This window comes from Chlamydotis macqueenii, chromosome 14 (assembly GCF_036417535.1).
Source record: "Chlamydotis macqueenii isolate bChlMac1 chromosome 14, bChlMac1.mat, whole genome shotgun sequence".
NCBI lineage: Eukaryota > Metazoa > Chordata > Aves > Otidiformes > Otididae > Chlamydotis > Chlamydotis macqueenii.
The window spans coordinates 2,783,376-2,797,936 of record NC_141569.1 but is presented as its reverse complement, the minus strand read 5'-3'; the positions used below and the strand labels follow the sequence as shown (position 1 = coordinate 2,797,936).

At 57.8% G+C, this 14,561-nt stretch overlaps 1 protein-coding gene across 8 annotated transcripts in view; it reads left to right on the top strand.

Annotated features, from left to right (window-relative positions):
- Nucleotides 1-14,561, top strand: part of LOC104480979 (protocadherin gamma-A4-like) — a 60,060-nt gene that overhangs the window by 23,515 nt on the left and 21,984 nt on the right. Inside the window, exon 1 of one of the 8 annotated variants that reach the window (XM_086758627.1) lies at nucleotides 7,303-9,757. The exons of 5 other annotated variants lie outside the window; for them this stretch is intronic. In XM_086758627.1, coding sequence (XP_086614753.1) covers nucleotides 7,334-9,757 — 2,424 coding nt within the window. In that variant the 5' untranslated portion in view covers nucleotides 7,303-7,333. Of the gene's footprint in view, nucleotides 1-7,302; nucleotides 9,758-10,230; nucleotides 11,645-14,561 lie in introns of those variants that run through there. 2 more of the 8 variants (XM_086758629.1, XM_086758631.1) reach the window with 2 other exon arrangements.

The window sequence follows — 14,561 nt, the reverse complement described above, 5'->3', positions numbered from 1 at the left end:
GTATAATGCCTGGATCTCCTATACCCTGTTGCAGGCCACTGATCCCAGCCTCTTCTCAGTTGGGCTGCACAGTGGGGAGATCTTCACGGCCCGCCAGCTCCGGGAGGATGATGCTCCCCAGCACACTTTAGTCATCCTTCTGAAAGACCATGGAGAGCCTATGCTGTCTGCCAGTGCCACTGTCTCCATCTCTGTGGCTGAGATTGTCAAGGAGGTGCTCACTGACCTCACTGACTTGGCACCTGCCAATGATCCCAAGAGGCATGTGACTTTCTATCTCATCCTGGCTGTAATTTTGGTGTCAGCAGCTTTCTTCATCACCATGTTGTCAGTGGGCATCTTCAAGTGCTACAAGTGGAGGCAGTCAAAGGAGCTGTTCAACAGCTCCAGGAGCACCCTGTACAGGACACCAGGGCCCTTCCACCACATTGATGCTGTGCGGGGTGGCTTCACGCCACCCAACTTCTACCACCAGGTCTATCTCACCACGGACTCTCGCCAGAGTGATCTCCTGAGTAAAAAGCCCTTCACTTCCAGCCCCCTTGGGAGCCGCCAGAACACCATGAGAAATGGTGAGCCAGGTCTGTACCACCAAATCGTGGGCACCGCCAGCCGGCTCCCCACATCTGCCGAGGTAATGTAGCTCCTTCCTTGGCATGTCCCAGTGCTGGGCAGTGCCATGGTTCATTTGTGCCACGCGCGTATGGTAGCAGATTGGGGTTGGCAGGAATATCCAGTTGTGCCGTGCCTCTAAAGAGTGGTTAGCTATAACTGAAGAGGTCTTCTTTGGAGTCAAATGAGCCGTCCTGAGTGTCAACAATATTTGCACTGTAGTGAGCAGGATCACGTGAGTCAGTTTGCTCAGGTTAGAGAACAGATGTCTTTGCGATCCAGGTTTGGGTATACTGTGGGTGAGTAACTGGTGGAGGCTGAGGTCAGCTTGCAACCACTTGCAAATCCTTGGCAGAAAGTTTGCTGCTAATGGTATTTCCTTCCCTTTGCAAAATGAGAGCCGAAGGGAGTGCTTGCAGCATCAGGGACTGGGAGGGGAATGTAGCTGCTCTGCGTTGTGCCTGGTGTGGGCTGGGGGTTGGTGGTGCAAATGGGGCTGGGAGCCACCAGCTGCCAGTGGCAAATCGGGGCATCACTTCCCACAGCGTAGCATGCAAAGCTGAAGGACGATGCTGGTTCTCCATTTGACAGGCTGTGGCTACAGAGCAGTCCCTCCTGTCTGTGTCACACTTCTTGTTTGACTCCTGATGGTTTCAGTTTTGTTCCCGTGGATGTTCGCTTCAGGGTGGGGGTGGGGTGGGATTGCAGGCTACCCCAGATGCTTGCAGTGCTCCACTGAGCTGGACTGTGGCTCTATGCAGGATGGGGAGTCCTCCACTCAGGTGTTGCTTTAGCAACCCTATGACAAGCCCTGCACCATTTGTAGTATGCTGTCTCCGGGTGATGTCTAATGTCCTGACTGAAAAAGCTGTAGCCAGGAAGGCATTTGCGCGCAGCAGCCAGCTTCTGTGCTTCTTCCCTGGTGGGAATTGTGCAGCTTAATTTGAGAGCTTTCAATTACAGGAACGCTTCGATTCTCAGAGGCCGGGTAGCAGATCCAGCAGGGCAGAGTGGGGGGGTGCGGAATCTGACGGGTTTCCAAGGCACCTGGTGCCAGCAATGTGTCCCTTCCCGGGAGTCTGTGAGTAGGAGCGGCTGGCTCCTTGGAGCAGAAGGAAGTGAGGTGCAGCGGAAGCTGTGCATGGGTGTGGGGCTACGTGTGCCGCCTGCTCACTGTGGCCGAATCATAGGCAGAGGCAGAAACCTCCCAGAATTATTTTATGCCTTTTTTTTTTTTTCCTCTTGCGTCGCTGCTGAGACTCATCACTGCTGATCCGTGGCAGGTGGGAATGGCTGCAGCAGCTGCAGGAGCAAGTGTTTCCCTGCATTGTGTGGGTTGTGCTACATCTGGGGACAATGATGTCCCGTCTACCAAAGGTCCCTGGCAAGATGCCTCTGGGGGTGGGGGCAGTAAGTGGTTTGAGAGTGGGGATGGGAGGAGGTGAAAACAGGCAGGCAGTAAGCCCGAGCCCTAGCCATGGCTCTCTCCTACTCCCCACTACTACACTGGAAAGGCACTGACAGTGAGAAACCAGCTGGGCTGGCACTGGGCCTTGGATTTTCAGTCTTAGTGGTGACAGAAGATCCAGCCCAATGCCATGGACTGTGTCAAGCCTGCAAAGGCTTTGATACCTCGTTGCTCTGCAGGGTAACAGCCAGACCCCAGACTGATGCAGTGGGGATAATACTAGCCCCATGTGTAGCAAGTGGTGTGTCCTACTGTAAGGGATCCTACCCTGCAGGATCTCCAGTGATCTCTCCGCTCCCTGGGTCATCTGGGTCAGAGCTTTTCCACAGGGTGAGCTTTGGCCCTCTGAAACAGGGGCATCTTGTTCTTCATCCTAGATGCCCTGTACCCTTCCTGCCTTGCCACCATCCTCATCCTGGGCTTTGGGCAGCCCCCAGCAACAGCAGGATCCCCCATGTGAAGTGCATCCCTTGCTCCAGCCCCTTGGTGACCGAGCCACCTCAGAACACTCTGTGGATTCTCGCAGATCATGTAGGCTTCACAGAGGGCTTCTGCTGAGGTACTGCTGGAGCACCAAACCCATTCCTGGGGGTGCAGCACCCCATGTTGCCAGCAGCAATGTCTGTCATCAGCTGTGCTGTCTGGGCCCCTGCCTGGGATGAGGCACGGCACATCCCAGAGTCAAGGTTACTGTGATAGCTTCCCGCTGGTGGCACCGTCTGAAGCCCTCCGGGAATGAGTATGCCCAAGAAGGTATGGGTCTCTGGATGCTGTGGAATACACTTGCCCGGCATTTTCCTGGGTTAGCCCTTTAAGAATGCCTTCTCCCCTCCCCCGGAGCAGGTGGGACCCGGGCTGTGTTCTGCACCAATTGTGACGTGCCTTGCTCTGTCTCTCTCTGACTGGCAGCAGGATGGTTCAGCTCCATGGCTCTTGGAACGGGCAGGGGCGTGCTGCAAAGGGGTGGGAGGCCCTTCTATGGCAGCACCTCCACCGATTCTGTCCTCGCCCAGAAGGGCGGTGTCCCTGTCACCATCCGCTCCGCCAGGCACTGGTGCCCCCAGCCTCTCTTGCCTATTCCCCCAGGTCCCCTTGGTGCCTAGGAGGTGGAGACAGGTAGGGTCCCCAGCAGGAGGTGGCTTCCACACCACTGTGGACCCCAGCCCTGTAGAGTCTGCGTGCACCTAAGGTGGGGGGGGGGGTCACGGTGGCCTCGAGTGCACCAAGGACAGGACTTCAGGGCATGACTGTGCAAAGCTTGTGTAGGGATGCAAACCGAGCTAACACCCTCCAGCTCACCACCATCCTCTGCAACAGGGAGGGGGGGAAATGACTGCTCTGCGTCCCTGTGGGGAGGCTGAGACCCCTGCTTTTGCCCTCTGCTCAATTGCAAAGCTGTGTCTGCTGTAGAATTTCAGTATGTGTGTCTACCAGGTGGGAGGTTCAGGCCTCCTTCCCAGTCTGACCTCCCAACCTGTTGTTGTGATCTGGTGGTGGTATAGTGAGTTTGTTGTCTGGCTCCGTGTATTTGCAGCAACTCGGGTACTGTGAAGGTTGACCCCGTCCTTGTCTCAGGGTGGGGACAGGGCGTCCAGCCGGGTGTGCATGGGGAGCAACTGGCATTCCAGCTTTGAATGGATCACCCATTTTTGCCTTCCAACCTTCTGTCTCTGACATTCATGAGGTGCTGGGCAGGGGTGGGCATCCCTGTCTCCGTGCAAGCTCTCCTGGCTAATGGTAGTACTGGTGGCAGTGATGCCTCACTTACAGAGGCAATCCTGGGGTCCAGGCAGCAGCAAAAGCATTAGCTGAGGGGGGAGAAAAGGGGTGGGAGAAGAGCCCCTGGCACCTCGGGGCTCTAACAAGCACCTTTTCATCAGGCATGAAAAGTCCTTTGGCCCGCGTTCGTGACAGCTGCCCTTTGTCTGTGGGCGCGATGTGAAGCCATCATTGTGGAAGGGGAAGCGCACAGGGAGGGCTTGTACCTAGCTTCCAGGCTGCCAGGACGTGCAGTTTCCCTGCAAACGGGAAGCGAGCTGTCGGAGCAAGTGACTCAGGCTGGTGGAGGGGAGGCCGGGGGTGGCAGCCCCGCTGATGCCGGCTTGGGCCCCTCTCTTCCTGCACCTTTGGGGAGAGCCACTGCTGGCCGAGAGGGGACGGAGCTCTCGGCCAATTGGGCGCTGATCTGAAGCGGGGTGGGGGGGGAAATCTGCTCCCCCCCCCCCTTCCACCTCCGCGCTGGGGCTGTGATTCAGTTCCCCTCCCCCAGTCCACCCCCTCTGCTCGGAGGCTGACAGCCGGAGCTGCAGCCTGCCGGAGCCCAGGAGCTGTTTTCCAAGCCGTGGAAGAGAGACCCAGGGATTTTTTCGCAGCTCCCCAGCGCCTGCTGTGTCCTGGACCAGACACGCATGGACATGGAGACCATCAGCCTCCAGCGACCCGCCTGGAAATGGCAAGTACTGAGTTTGTTTTCGCTCTGCGGCTGGGGCTGGGTCTCCGGGCAGATCCGCTACTCGGTGGTTGAGGAGTCAGAGGTGGGAACCGTGGTGGGGAACGTGGCCCGAGACCTGGGCTTGAAGGTGGAGGAGCTGCCGGGTCGCAGGCTGCGCTTAGGCTCAGAGGAGAGCCTGCGCCACTTCGCGGTGCACCTGGACAGTGGAGTGCTGGTGGTGAGCCAGCAGCTGGACCGGGAGCGTCTGTGCGGAGCGGCTGCCAGCTGCGTGCTGTCGGTGCAGGTGGTGACAGAGAACCCCCTGCAGCTCTTCCGCCTGGAAGTGGAGATCCTGGACCTGAACGACAACTCCCCGAGCTTCCCCACTGCTCACCGCACCCTGCGCATCGCTGAGTCTGCCACAGTGGCTGCGCGCTTCCCCCTGGAGAGCGCGCAGGACCCTGATGTGGGCACCAATGCCGTGGGCTCCTACCAGCTGAGCCCCAACTCCCACTTCTCCCTGGACGTCAAGCAGCAGCAGGATGGCAAACTCTTCCCAGAGCTGGTGCTGGAGCGTGCCCTGGACCGGGAAGAGCAGCCAGAACTGCAGCTGGTGCTGACGGCCATGGACGGGGGAAGCCCAGCCCGCTCAGGCACGGCGCAGATAACGATCCTGGTCCTGGATGTCAATGACAACGCGCCCACCTTTGACCGTGCCACATACAAGGTGCAGGTCCCGGAAAACACGCCCGTGGGGGCCCTGCTCCTCCGGCTCAATGCGTCTGACCCTGATGAGGGCCCCAATGGGGAGACGCAGTACTCCTTCGGAGTTCACACCTCTGACTTGGTCCGAAGGCTCTTTACCTTGGATCCCCGCAGCGGCGAGGTCCGGGTGAGTGGGGCCCTGGACTTTGAGGAATCACCTTTCTATGAGATCTACGTGCGAGCCCATGACGGTGGGGTCCCTGAGATGGAAGGCCACTGTGTGCTACAGGTGGAAGTGGAAGATGCCAACGACAACCCCCCGGAAGTGCTGCTCACCTCCCTGCTGAACCCAGTGCCAGAAGACACCCCACCAGAGACTGTTGTGGGGCTCTTCAATGTACGGGACCGAGACTCAGGAGCCAATGGACATGTAAGCTTGGAGATCTCCCCTGGTGTGCCTTTCATCATCAAGTCCCTTCAGAACCACTTCTCCCTGGTCACCCGGGACAGCCTGGACAGAGAGTCCACCTCACAATATGTCGTGAAGCTGATCGCCCAGGACAATGGGTCTCCTGCCCTCACCACAACGCTCACGCTGCTCCTCAACATATCTGATGTGAATGACAACTCCCCACGCTTCTTGCAGCCCTCCTATGATGCCTTCCTCATGGAGAACAACCCACCCGGCTCCCTGCTGTGCACTGTTTCTGCCACAGACCCCGACGATGGGGATAATTCCCGTCTTGTTTACTCCATAGAGAGCAGTCAAGTGCAGGGTGCTCCCACCTCTTCCTTTGTCCACATCAACCCCGATAATGGCAACCTCTACGCTCAGCGCACCTTTGACTTCGAGCTGTTGCAAGTTCTGCCGGTCTCTGTTGCCGTGCGGGACTCGGGATCGCCCCCTCTCCATGCCAATGTTACCGTCTACATTTTTGTGCTGGACCAGAATGACCACCCCCCCACCATCCTGCACCCTGCCAGTGACAGCGACGTCCCAGCACCCCAGCGGGTCCCACTGTCTGCCCCCCCAGGCTACCTGGTCACCAAGGTGACAGCAGTGGATGCGGATGCCGGGCACAATGCCTGGCTCTCATACCAACTGCTGCCACAGTCCACCGACTCCTCCTTGTTCCAAGTGTCGCTGTACTCTGGGGAGGTGCGGACGGCGCGTGCCCTCTGGGACACCGACGTGGCAGTGCAGCAGCTCATTGTCCAGGTGATGGACAATGGTGACCCACCGCTCTCCACCACTGTCACCATCACGGTGGCCCTGGAGGAGGCAGCCCTGGAGGAGAGCAGCAGGCCTCGGGATTTCCTGGCTGGTGCCAAGGAGAAGCCGGACCTGACCCTCTACCTGATCATCGCGCTGGCAGCCGTCAGCACCGTGGCACTCGCTACCGTCACCCTCCTGGCCGCCCGGTGCCTCCGGCGCAGAGGCCCTGCCGCCGCCTCGGCCTGCTGCTGCTGCTGGCTCAGCGAGTCTCCTTCCCGGGACTTCTTCAAGCACTCCAGCCCCAAACTGCAGCTCAGCTCCGACGGCACCCTGAAGTACATGGAGGTCACCCTGCGACCCACCGACTCCCAGTCCCAGTGCTACGGCACCTGCTTCTCCCCCGGCTCCGACCGGAGTGACTTCACCTTCCTGCGGCCCTGCCCGCCCCCCGCGACCCTACCCAGGGAAACCGGGGCTTTCCTCTCCGCTACCGGTACGCTGCGGGACCCCGGCCAGGTGAGAGCCTAGGGGCAAGGGGCGGCGGTGCCAGTGCGGGGCCGCCTGGCCTTTCCCCCCCCGACCCCCGTCGCGGGACCGCCCTCGCTCCCCCGCCGCCGCCGCCGCCGCAGGTTCGCGGCCGCGCGGCAACCGCCGGCGCCTCGCGATTGGCGCCGGTGTTGCTGTCCTGAGAAAGGAGGGCGGCGATTGGCGGAGCGGCGCGGCATTGGGGAACCAATGGCGAGGAGGTTGCGCGGAGCCCCGGCGCGCCCCCTCCCCTCCCCAAACCCCCTCCGCCCCCCGTCGAACCGCGTCCGCCCCAAACAATGAATGGGAGCGGCGAGCGCTGAGCGCGGCCCCGCAGCGCGGAGGGCATCGCTCCCCGGCCGCCCACCCGGCAAGGATGCCGAGGGCAGGGAAGGCGGGCCGGGCCCTGGGGCTGCCGCCCGTCTTCTCCTTCTGTTTGTTCTTGCACAGCTCCTCTGCTCAGCTCCGGTACAGCATCCCGGAGGAGCTCACCCGGGGCACCTTCGTGGGCAATATCGCGAAGGACCTGGGCACCGATGTGGCGAAGCTGGCGGCAGCTAACCTGCAGGTACTGTCCGACTCGGATTCCCAGTACTTCTCAGTTAATGTCAATACCGGCGTTATAATGGTCAGTGAGCGGATAGACCGGGAGCAGCTCTGCGGGCAGAACCCCCGCTGCTTCCTCCACCTGAAACTTGCCATTGAAAACCCAGTGGAGTTTTACCGCATCGAGGTGGAGATCCTGGATATCAATGACAACCCTCCAGACTTCCCCAGTGATGAGGTTTCCTTGCGCATCTACGAGCTGGCGTCCCTGGGTGCCCGCTTTCCCATCCAGCCTGCCCAGGACCCCGACGTGGGCACTAACACCTTGCAGACCTATCATCTGAGTGCCAATGAGAACTTCAACCTCAATGTGAAGGCGCGCACAGATGGTGGGAAGTTCCCTGAGCTGGTGCTGGAGAAGGCCCTGGACCGGGAGCTCAGAGCTTTCCACCACCTGGTCCTGACTGCTGAAGATGGGGGCTCTCCCCCCAAGTCCAGCAAGACACGCATCACTATTCAGGTCCTGGATGCTAACGACAACCACCCGGTCTTTGACCGACCATCGTACGGAGCCCGCTTGGTGGAGAACTCGCCACTGGGCACCCTCGTGGTGAAGTTAAATGCCACTGATGTGGATGAAGGGCCAAACGGAGACATTCGCTACTCTCTCAGCAGCCATAACTCAGCTGCCCTACGCCAGATCTTTGCCATCGATGAGCAAACTGGGGAGATCCGTGTCCAGGGCAACCTGGACTTCGAGGAGGCAACGGTGTATGAGATTGAAGTGGAGGCCAAGGACATGGGGTCGCCCACAATGGAGGAGCACTGCAGCGTGGTGGTGGAAATCACTGATGTGAATGACAACGCCCCCGAGGTCATTCTTACCTCCTTCTCCAGCTCCCTGAGTGAGGACGCGCCCCCGGGCACAGTGGTGGCCGTGATACACGTCCGAGACAGGGACTCTGGTGAGCAGGGCAAGGTCCAGTGTCACGTGTCTCCAGATCTCCCCTTCCAGCTGCGTAAGGACTATGAGCACCAGTACTCGCTGCTAACCAGCACCCATTTGGACCGGGAGCAGGTTGCCTACTATAATGTCACCATCTCAGCCTCGGACCTGGGCAGTCCCGCGCTCTCCCGCCACACCATCTTGCCAGTTGCCCTGGCAGATGTCAATGACAACGCACCCCAATTCGAGCAAGCATCCTATGAAGTGCTGGTGGCAGAAAACAACCCGGTGGGCAGCGTGCTGGTTACTGTCTCTGCTGCTGACCCTGACTCGGAGCAGAACTCCCGCCTCTCCTACTCCATCCTGCGAGCTGGTGGGACAGATCCAGGCCTGGATCCGGCTCGCTACCTCTCCATACATCCCACAAGCGGGCAGGTCTCTGCCAAACTCCCCTTTGACTATGAGCAAACCACCTATCTCCAGTTCCACGTGGAGGTCTCTGATGGTGGCTCCCCGGCCCTGAGGAACCGGACACTGGTTCACGTTTTTGTAGTGGACCAGAACGACAATGCCCCACGGGTGCATTTCCCCAGGGCCGGGGAGGACTCTGCTACCCAGTTCCGAATCTCCCCCTCCACTGCCCCTCTTGCTCTCATCACCAAGGTGGTGGCAATAGATGCGGATTCGGGGCGCAATGCTTGGCTCTCCTACCACCTTGTGGAAGCCACAGACCCGAGGCTTTTCAGCGTGGCCCTGCGTTCTGGGGAGATCCGGATCACACGGGCCCTGCAGGAGACAGATGCCTCTGCGCATGAACTGCTGGTAGTGGTCCGGGATGCCGGGGACCCCCCGCTCTCCACAGCCGTCACACTGGTGGTGCTGGTGGAGGAGAAGGGCCCAGAGGCTTTGCAGGGCTCCGAGGCTCGGGCCAGCGATGGTGGGGGCTTACCCACGATTACACTTTACCTGATCGTGTCCCTGGCGCTCATCTCCACCGTCTCGCTGGTGGGACTGGCAGCGCTGGGTGTGCGGTGCTTGCGGCAGGGCTCAGCACCTGCCAAGCGGGACAGCTGCGTGAAGAGCGTGAACACGCTTCAGCCCCCTCCCAGCCACATTTTTGGGCATTTGCACTACGAGCCTAAGCAAGGGGATACGGTCATGGGCGTCCAGGTGACGGCCACGGCTCCCCCTGCTCCGCGTTACCGCTCCTGCTTTTCGCCGGTTTCGGACATCAGCGAGTTCATGTTTGTGAAACCCTCCGCAGCTCCAGCTGGTGCAAACCCCTCGGATCCCACCCTGCGCTTCGAGGTGAGCCCGGGACTGTCACCCCCCCACCCCCAGCCTCATCGCAGCCCCGGCGTCCTCGGGGCTCGGTTACCCAACCGGCTTCGGGATGCGGCCGGTCCCCCGCCGGCTTTGCGGGGGGGTGGAGGGGGTGCCCGCCGGTCTCCGCTGCCAGCAGCCGGACAAGGCGGAGCGGGGGGTTCCCGTTGCCGGGATTCCCCGGCGCCCTCCCGGCGCTGCGGAGGCGGAGCGGCGGCGGGGGGAGTGGGGGGGGGCTACGCCGTGCGTATTTTGGGGAAGGCGGTGGAGGAGGAGGAGGAGGGAGAGAAAAAGGAGGAGGAGGAGGAGGAGGGGGCTGTGGAGAGACGTAAAACTGTCACTCGCTCCATCCCCTCCGCTCGCCGACTTTGTGTGCCTTTGCGTGCCGAGGAGCGGCTCAGCCGGCCGGTTTGTGACCGTTCCCCCCTCCCCCGCACCCTCCCCCTTCATCCCTCCCTGTCCAGCTCCGGCGGCTTCGGCGGCCGCTTCCTCCCTGCGCAGCCCTCTCGGCCCCCCACCCCGCAACCCCGGGGCGCGGGGGTTCCGGTGCGGCGGCGACGGGGAGGCGAGGGGGAGGCTGCGCGGAGCCGCCGCCGCTCCGCTGGCTGAACCCGGCACGGGATGCTCGGGGGACGGAGTTTGGCATGGCCGCTCCCGCTGCTGCTCGCGGCCCTCTCCTGCCTGCCGGCTCCCAGCAGCGCCCAGCTCCGCTACTCCGTGCCCGAGGACCGGGAGCCGGGCTCCTCCGTGGGCGACCTGGCCAAGGACCTCGGGGTGGAGGTGCGGAACTTGGCCTCCCGCAGCCTGCGCTTGGTGAGCGAGGGCGGGCAGCGGCACTTCCAGGTGGACCTGGCAGCGGGTGTGCTGCTCCTGGATAGCAGGCTGGACCGCGAGGCACTGTGCGGGCAGAGCCCCACGTGCTCCCTGCACCTCCAGCTCGTCATGGAGAACCCCCTCCAGCTTCACCGTGTCGAGGTGGAGGTCCTCGACGTGAATGACAACGCGCCCCAGTTCCCCAAGCCGGAGGTGGTCTTGGAGATCACGGAGGTAGCCAACCCTGGGACTCGACTACCCTTGGAGGTAGCAGAAGACCCGGATATGGGCTCCAACTCCATCTCCACCTACGAGCTCAGCCCCAGTGAGCATTTTGCCCTGAATATCAACACGAGAGGAGATGGCCTTAAAATGCCTGAGATTGTACTTGAAAAAGCACTGGATAGAGAGAAAGTGGCTGTTCATCACCTGACGCTGACAGCCCTGGATGGAGGGAATCCAGTGAAATCTGGCACTGCCAAGGTTACCATCCATGTCTTGGATGCAAATGACAACCCTCCTGTCTGTGACCCACCTGTATCCAAGGTCCATCTGGAGGAGAACGTGCCAGTGGGCACTCTGGTCACCAAGCTGAATGTCACCGACCTGGATGAAGGTCCCAACGGGGACGTGGAATATTCTTTCAAAACTAGCAACAACGCACCTGGTAAATTCACCAAGCTGTTCTCCTTGGATCCCCGGACAGGGGAGATCAAAACCAAAGGCCCACTGGATTATGAGGAATCCAGCGCTTATGAGATTGCGGTTCGAGCCAGGGACAAAGGATCCCCAGCCATGGAAGGACACTGTCACCTGCGAGTGGAATTAATTGATATCAATGATAACAGCCCAGAGATCGTACTGACCTCTCTCTCCAGCCCAGTACAGGAGGACGCAACCCCGGGCACTGTGATTGCCCTCATTGGCGTGAAGGACAGTGATTCTGGTGACAATGGGCACGTCCGTCTGCAGATAGCGAAAGAGCTCCCGTTTAAACTGGTGTCGTCTTTTAAAGAGCATTTCTCGCTGGTCACAAATGGTCCACTTGATCGGGAAAAGGTCAGTGGATACAACATCACAGTGAGGGCTGTGGATTTGGGGTCTCCGCAGAGGGCCACGCAAAAAACCTTTTACCTCCAAATTGCTGATGTGAATGATAATGCACCAAATTTCTCCAGCCCTTTCGATACAGCTCATGTTCAGGAAAACTCCCTTCCTGGAACTTCTGTTTTTTCAGTGTCAGCATCTGATCCCGATGAGGGTAACAACGCCAAGCTGTCTTACTCCATCCTGGACAACGGGCTGCAGGATGTACCCATCTCAACCTACTTCCGAATAGACCAGGACAATGGCACCATCTACACTGTGAGGGCTCTGGACTACGAGCAGGATAAGGTGTTCCAGGTGCCTGTGGAGGTGAAGGATGCTGGGTCTCCTGCACTGAGTAGTACTGCTGTGGTCCATGTGTTTGTCCTGGATGAGAATGACAATGCCCCCACTATTGTCTACCCATCCGTCCCCAAGGGCTCTGCCTTCCACCAAACTATCCCAACCTTGGTAGAACCTGGCTATCTGGTCACCAAAATTGTAGCCGTTGATGCTGATAGTGGCCATAATGCCTGGCTGTCCTACCAGCTGCAGGAGACCACTGAGGCTTTGCCTTTCCAAGTGGAACGCCGCTCTGGAGAGATAAGGGTTGCACAGGCTCTCAGGGAGTCGGGCGATCCCCACAGGCTGGTGGTTGAAGTGAGGGACAATGGGACACCGTCCCTCTCGGCCTCGGTGGTAATAGTCATTTCTCCAGAGGAAAACAGTGTGCAGGACTTTGCCAAGTCCTTGGACCTCCCTAAAGCTTCTCCCAACGATACCAACCTAACTCTTTACCTCATCATCTCCCTAGTGTCCATTTCCCTCGTGTCCTGCGTGATGTTTGCTGTGGTGGCTGCCCGGTGTCTCAAAGCTGGCGCTGCCAGATGGACCCTCACGGGTTGCTGCCGAGGGACTGGCCGCAAGCCTGCCTCCCATTTCCACGGGCAGATGAAGCCAGATGGCTTCATCAAGTACCTGGACGTGGGAGGAGCGGGCTTGACCTCCCAGGCACAGAACTACACCTCTTGTTTCTCGCCCATGTCTGACCAGAGCGATTTCCTCTTTGTAAAACCTTTCAGCCATTCTAGCACTGCGGAGACCGTGGCTGCCTATGAGCAGGCGGCCAGCACCTTAGCGAGTCCCTGCGATGGGGTAAGAGATGGGTGTTTCTTACTGTCCTGTCTACTAAGCGCGACGGTCCGTAATATCTAGGCTAGGTGGCTGTTCTCTGGCTGTCCTTCCACCTAAGAAGGTGGCTTCAGGCAACGTGTGCCACTGTCACCTCCTGGGAGGTGGCAGGTGAAAGCTTTGGCTCAGCTTGATGGGGGTGGGGGAAGGGGCTGGGAGTCACTGTAAAATCAAAGACACTGTTCATAGAAGTGGAGAGTTTTCCCTTGGCCCCGTTTGTACTCTTTTTAAAGTGATTCTTAGCACGGTCAGGAACATGGTTTTGGGTGTTTAACTTCTTGATCCTGCTTAACCCCTTTATTCAGCATGGCATACGAACCATGATGTGGGCGGAGGTTATCGGAAAGCAAAGTTTGTCGGTGTGTTTTAGAGGTGCATTGTAGAAATGTCTTATTTCTTAACTCTCAAGTGTTGTTAAGTGTTATCGTGTCCCGGCAAGGGATCATTTTCCAGCTTGGTCATTTTGAGCAAGGGGCTGAGTTCATTATTCAGCACTGAATGTGGTGACATTTTTCGCAAAGATCTTGGTGACCTTACGTGCCCTTGGGCTTGCAGAGACCTAGGCAGCGGCATGCTTTGAAAACTTCAGCCACTTGTGTTCAGATGTCTAAATATAGATGTAGGTGACTGTGTTTAGCCATAGCTTTTATAACTTTAGGATATAAAAAGTAAAGTAATTTTGTGTCGTAAATACCTACCCTAAATTTGAAAGTGGTAATTACAGCAGGAATTTAAAAAATAGATTGGGAAGGGCTTATCTAGTGCAGGATTGTGTGTCAGTGTGTGCAAAAGTGTGTGTCTGAAATCTGGAGGGCAAGTATTTAAATGGCTTAATTTGCATGCAGCATGGGTAGCAGCGGGGTCTCTATTTTAGGGAAGTAATTTATTCTAATGTATTCTTTCATGAGAATCATCAAAGCTGTGGAGAAATTAGTGAAATCACATCTACTAAAGAAAAATGTAGGTCAGCTGTAGCCATCTTCACTTTTCCTTAGTAATTGCATGTACAAGCAGAATAATCCCATAAAATTGCTGTTCCACTGTGTGGACTGCGAACTGTTGATTTCTAAGGTAACGGAGAGAAGTGTTGTCCTTTCCAGGTAGTGTGTTCTCATTCTGGAGTTAATTAAGACGATTACAGTTTTCAGAAGTATGTGTCTTCCAGACAGAAAACAGTTCAGCTATTTAGTGCTCTTCACAAAGGCATGATTCAGACAGGAATATGCGAGCCTGCTTCGTGTCCTTCCTTATTTACAAAATGTCTATTGTCTGAGGGTAAAATAACACGGGCAGAAAGCAATATGGGGGCTTACTAATGAAGTTTACGAAGTGTGCTGCTGTGTCCCACGTTTGTTGTGTCTCCTAAACAAATAATGCTCTTTTTCTTCTGCTGTCGGAAGTTCATTCTTTTCTCGGTGGACAGAAAAATATTGTAATGCCCCAGGGCCACAGGATTTAGGCAAACTCATTCAAATACAATGTGTGAAGTCAAGATCTCAGGTAGGCCTTTTTAAGGGCAGAAGAAGGACAGATTAGGAAAGTCTGTTATCATTTTACCCTTTGGCATTAAAAGGATCTTTCTCAGTATCAATTAACTCTGCCACTCCCCCTCCCCACTCCTCCAAGCCCATTACTTTGCTACCATTGCTCCTGCTGAATTGATGCCCTTATCAGTTTATTTCATGCTTAATTTCTTTCA